At 36.8% G+C, this 6,000-nt stretch overlaps 1 protein-coding gene across 2 annotated transcripts; it reads right to left on the minus strand.

Annotated features, from left to right (window-relative positions):
• Positions 1 to 493: 493 nt before the first annotated feature.
• Positions 494 to 5,673, minus strand: LOC121187962 (C-type lectin domain family 4 member M-like). 2 transcript variants are annotated; one of them, XM_041047389.1, is made up of 9 exons: positions 5,562 to 5,673; positions 4,952 to 5,078; positions 4,119 to 4,220; positions 3,814 to 3,986; positions 3,240 to 3,462; positions 3,001 to 3,143; positions 1,922 to 2,031; positions 1,414 to 1,575; positions 494 to 1,145 (listed from the first exon to the last, which is right to left on the minus strand). In XM_041047389.1, the coding sequence occupies exons 2-8, from the start codon at positions 5,022 to 5,024 to the stop codon at positions 1,443 to 1,445; spliced, it is 957 nt and encodes a 318-aa protein (XP_040903323.1). In that variant the 5' UTR covers positions 5,025 to 5,078; positions 5,562 to 5,673; the 3' UTR covers positions 494 to 1,145; positions 1,414 to 1,442. The 2 variants fall into 2 exon arrangements, with proteins under 2 accessions (XP_040903323.1, XP_040903322.1); XM_041047388.1 differs by having other exon boundaries at positions 3,240 to 3,986.
• Positions 5,674 to 6,000: the final 327 nt, after the last annotated feature.

Here is a 6,000-nt window from a genome sequence, read left to right on the forward strand (position 1 = left end):
AAATACATCTGCACTGTAAACTGCTCACATGTTAGTGATTTTAAAACGTGTCGTGTCTTCTTCTGACACTGTGTTATGTAACTTATAGTCTGGTGTGGCAGCAGAGAGCCTTGTCAGCACTGTGTGTCAGTGCATTGTCATCTGTTCAGCGTGCAGCAGGGTGACATGCGGGGGTTGACGCAGTGCAAGCAACACCTGTGTGATATAATGCAATCCACTGCAACAGCTCTGCAGTGAATGTTGCCTATTCTACCTCATTGTGTTCAGTTTTTGTCGCTCTGAATCTGAAAGGAACCAATGTATTTCTTAATTGGAGTTTTCGAAGGTGGTTGTAAGAGTTTGTCCAAGCCCCGCCCCGCAGTTATCTTATACATTTTGTATAGAATTAATTTCGCCACATAATTTACACACATTTAAACCATATGCAAACATTACATGTAGGTGATTTGTGTCATGTGTTACATATTATATATTACATATTCTATTATATACATGCAGTTTCATACATATTTAATCACACAGAAGGCAGAATACAAAAACATTTACTGAGCTGTTCCCAAGGCTGCAGAATTTTGTCCAATGAAGAAATTAAATATTCCATCACATTAAAAACAAATCATGAGCTAAATAGTAAATGTGTGCAAATATTAGCAATACTCTGCATCAACGATTGCTTGTTACCATGAAAGGTAAAATTATATATATTCAGATATTTAGATTTGGGGGAAAAAAAAGATGTAATGATTTTGGTCAAAGTATATAAGTGAAAAATAGATGCACTGGACATTTATGTATGTGTGGATATTTATGTATGTATGTGCCACATGATGTGTCTGTTAAAGAGCTGCGTCACTCAAATTACAAAAAAGAGGCCCCAGCATTTAAAACTGTTCCTGTATTAAAGTGCTGTTGATTTTTTTTTTTTTTTTTTTTTTGATTACATGAGAAATATGTATTATTGTAATTTGGGTGAACTGACTCTTTTACAGTATCAAAAAATAAAGATGGCAATAATCCATGTTTTTGCTGCTGTCAACAAATTCCATGAAAAGACCAAAACCACCAAAGCGATTGTCTCTCAGTAATTTCCAGCTTCTTTTGTGGCACTCAGCTCCGAGCCAGTGGTTTCCAATGACGATGAAAATCTTTAAAAACAGGCAAAGAATTTACTGTATACTATCATTTTTAAAAAGGCTCTATAAAATAGCTGATCATTGCAGATTTAGCAAACACAACTCAAACAGAAGAAATACTGCCTTGGTTAGGGACTATTTTCAGCTGCGGATGAGTTATTTTGGGCGGTTTTAATGCTTTCGGTGAATGTGGGATTGACTTAGAATAATCTGGAGTGTGTGTGTGTTTGTGTGTGTGTGCATTCGTAGTAATGAAGAAACATGTCACTCAGCCACACACCTGTGTTACCAGTGTAAATCACCGTGGTCTTATTTCTCACAGATCCAGAGCTGTTCAGCAAAACAGCCATCGTCGTTCCATTCTCCCACTGATGGTTTCTGCACGATTTCTCCACAGTCCTGGTTCCCACTGAAGTTATTGGGTTGCCTCGGCTGCCAGAAGCTGGCATGCAAGAAAACAGAGACACAAACAATTTTCTCCTCATTCAGGTGCTTTTTTTTACAGCATCCAGTTTTTGTTACTCGTCTGCTGTTTGTTGTTTCTGACCCAAACTGTAAATGAAGGGACTGTAACCGGATCTCATCTGCATACACACAGTACCATGTAGAGCCATAATGCCATTTTTAAACTGCCCCCAGTGCCACCTCTGCATGTTTTCAAACACATTTGCATTAAACAGTGAAAGAGCTGATGTTACAATACTACCTGTCCAAACATACTGCGGTCAAATGTCACGATCAAATGACATGTTTCAGTTCATTCACACACTCTGGCAGTTAAAACTTACTCCATGGTGAGTGGTGTCCCATCCACCCACGTCCAAGTCCCCTCCTGAAGACTGTCAGTCAGACCAATCCAGGCATTTTGGCTTACACCCAGTAACCCGTTAACAAATACCTGTTAGTGACAGACAGAAGATACTTAACACAGATATGGTCAACCGCTTTGGTCAATATTAAAATATCTCAGCTACAGGGTGGCTCGCAATGAAATATGGTACAGACTAGAGATAGACCGATATAGTTTTTTCAAGGCCGATACCAATACCAATTATTAGTAGTCAAGGAGGCCAATAACTGATATTTGGAGCTGATATTCATTTCAGTAAAAATGAGAATATTGGTGTCAAAATTTTGAATAATACAAACTCAAACACTTAACTTTGTTTAAATGCCTTTAAGCATATGTTTATTAAACAGCTTTTCAGATTTGCAACACATTAAAGGTTTTTTTTTTTTTTTATCTTAGGCAATAGACATCTTTGTTTTAAAATTCTAACAAAATGTGCAGGGAGTTCCCAGGGTCAGCAACATCTCTTATAAAGTTAACTGAAAATTTAAATAAATAAATAGCTTCCTGAAGTTTTATAAAGTAAATAAAACAAAGTTAAATTAAATTTGCACAGAACTGTGACTCTCCAATCAAATCGTTAGTAGTCCCAGTTGAGCAGCACCAGATTGTGGTGCAAAAAGCAGAGATGTTCAGCATGCTCTCCAGCGAGACAGCTTCTCTTGCTCTCATAAATTGCTCTGTTGGGGTTTCGCTCTTATACACTTCCTCATCAGGTGGCCATCACTTAGGTTAACTTCAGCTTTATTATATATAACCTTATTTATAAACTTTAACTTTTCAATTAGTGCCATCATCAGGTCACGTTTTGAATTTGTCCAAAACTTTGGTTTATGGCTAAGATTAAGAAGGTAAATATCATATCTGCTAAACATCGTGATGTTAGTATTGACATTATGAACATGTTAACACACTGGCCCTAAGTGCACCCTCACAGAACTTAATTAATTATTTTTTTCTTTCTTAATCTTTCTTTCTTTCTTTCTTTCTTTCTTTCTTTCTTTCTTTCATTCTCACCTGTTCATCCCTGCTGTCTATGATTACCAGATCTGCTCCCCTGGCAATGCAGTCTTTTCTGCTCACCGTCCAGTTTCTCTTAATGGTTGAAATAAAGTAACAGCTGATATCAAACTTCCTCCAGCCTGTCTGACAGGGTTTGCCTGCAAATTGAAAACATAGAGAGACCATATGTCATGCTAAATGTCAAAACACAGATTATAATTGTGAACTAAATAAATGCAGAGGAAAAAGCTTACCTCTTACTTTAACTGTCAGCTTGTCGGTCTTGTTCTGTAACCGCTCTCTCTCTGCAGCCAAACTGCTGTAATTGGTCTGTAACCACTCCTTCACCCTCCACAGAGCGTTATATCTGCTTTGCAGTTGTTCTTTGTCTTTCCACAGGGAACTGTAGCTGATCTGGAGGTGATCTTTACTTGTACTCAGTGTATTGTAGCTCCTTTGTAACTGGTCCTTGTCCCTCTTCAGAAAGGAGTAATTGCTCTGTAACTGATCTCGGTTTGATGTGAGTGCACTAAAACGATCCTGTAACTCATCTTTTTGTCTCTGCAGGTTACTGCATTTGGTCTGCAGCTGGTCTTTACTTGCTGTCAGATTATTGTGCTCAGTCTGTAGCCCCTCAAGATTCCTCTGCATGTCATTGCAGCTTGTGTTTAGTTGGCTGCTCTCTTGTTTCAAGGCATCATAATTCGCTTGTAACCGGTCTCGTACATTTTTTAGATTGCTGAAACTGGCCTTGAACTCATCTCTTTCAGCTGACAAAGAACTGAAACTTTGCTGGAATTGGTCTTTTTCTTTAGTCAAGTTTCTTACTTTGGCCTCTAAGTGTTCTTTCTCTGCAGTTAAAGAGTCACAATTGCTCTGCAGTTGGTCCCTTTCTGTTGTCAGGGTATCATTATCATTTTGGAGATGGTCTCTTTCTTGAGTCAGAGTGTTGTAACTGGCCTGGATCGAATTTGCCGATGAGGGATGGGTGAGTATTCCATCTGTGTATTGGCAAAAAAAAAAAAAAAAAAAAAAGTTAATACCAAGGCATTTCATTAGATTATTGGATTTCAAAAAGATTTTCATATTTGTTGGTTCTACTTCTATTCTTCTATTAATCAAAAATGACTTACAGTAGATGATTTGTCCTATATTGCCAGCCAACAGGACCACACACAGTAACCCAAGACACACAGTCACATGTCTGCAGGGCTGTTTTCTTCTTTGAACATCCACTGAATCAAAAGTAAGAAATGTGATCACTTTGTTCTGTATTGATTTTTCTGTAGACTAATTGAATGTTTTTTCCATCTAAACCCAAATAAAGATCCCAATTTTAGATACGGTGCTGGAACCTTTTTTTTTCTTGCTGTGTAAATATGTTAAAACATCACCACATTACTGTCAAACAATAGTGTACTGATTTAAAATTAAAACACAAAAATTAGTTGTTGAACAGTTGGTCCATAAAGTGATGAGAACAAAGACATCATCTCTGCATCTTCTCTTTCACAGTGTCTCCTAGAACTTATGTTGGATGAAACTAATTTGAAACGCACTGTCGCCCAGATCACATTGTCTAGTACAGAGAAGTTGTTAATTATTGTAGCTGGCAAGTTGTAAATAAGATGATTGTTGAACATAATTTCTCAATTATGTGTGCCAGCAAAATATCATTGGGAAAACAATTTACTAATGTATAAACATAATTTATAGCAAACAGTATTTCCTCTTTACCATATTCTCCCTGTGAAACAGAAGCACCCTCACAGCTTTTTAGAAACCAGAATATAAAAGCTTTTATAAACTACCAAATGGCATTTACAAAAAATGAAAAAGTTTAATATTATTGCTTTAAAAATCAAGACAATCAACAAGTTGGTTTCTAAAAGCACAAGGACTGCGCATTTTTATGAACACACTTCATGTTTATGTTTCTGTCTGTGTTTGTATGGTGATACTGTACCCTGGGTTATAAGACCTTCCATTGTGAGGCTCTTATTTAAATATATGTCATCATCAACTTCCATTGAATCCATTCTTATAATCGTCTCACTGTTTTTCCTGTTCAGAGGAAGATGTTTGCAGATGTTCTGAAAAAACATAGAGACACTGGTTTTAGGTTTTAGACGTAAAACGTAAATCCATTAGATGTCTAAAGTCTCACAGTCTTCTTAATGTTCTTTAAATCTTTAAGTCAATTTCAGTCAGTTATGCTGAGTACTTACAAGTGCTTCACCAAGTTTTAGTTATACTAGCTGTTAGGCTAATAAGATGTGGCATTTACATTAATATAAATCAATTAATCAATACTAATAAAATGGAGAAGACTTTCTGTTATCTGCAGGGATTAAACTTGTTTGTTTGTGGTTTGCCTTTGGATCATGCACAAAATGAAGCTTGCATGAGGTGATCCAAGTATTTAAGTTTTAATGAGATAATTTCATTTTACTCAAATATTATTCTTTACACGTAATTTAAACATAATTGTCGTGACAGTAAAATAGTTTGAACTGAATCTGCAAAATATATATTCACAGTACAAGTGGAGAACACGCCTCTGAATGTGCACTTACCTTGGGTGTGAGAATGTAAAAAGAAGTCAGTATCACGACGACTGCATTCACATGACAATGTTGCCACTGAGTTATAACAAACACAGCAAAAGCAATTGTGCATTAATGCTTATTTATTGTGCAGGAACAGGATGCTCCTTTTGCATATGTCATCATGTTTGACTTGAACTTAGCTCTGATTGGTCAAAAATAATCTTCACAGATGTACCACCTTCTTAGGTCAGATTTTAGGTAAATTTCGGCCAAAGAAACAAACTGGGATTCACCAGCCAACTTAAGTTATCACAGAGAAGTGGTTTGTTGTTTTTTTCCCTGCTCTCATCAATCCTTCTCTCTCATGAGTCAGGACTTTCAGCCTCTCTGATTTCTGTTCCCTTTTCCCACAGATTAACTTCCCACTGGGGACAAAGAAGTGGCAATGTTACATGACAGAGACACA

Source organism: Toxotes jaculatrix, chromosome 10, assembly GCF_017976425.1.
Source record: "Toxotes jaculatrix isolate fToxJac2 chromosome 10, fToxJac2.pri, whole genome shotgun sequence".
In the NCBI taxonomy this organism is placed as follows: domain Eukaryota; kingdom Metazoa; phylum Chordata; class Actinopteri; family Toxotidae; genus Toxotes; species Toxotes jaculatrix.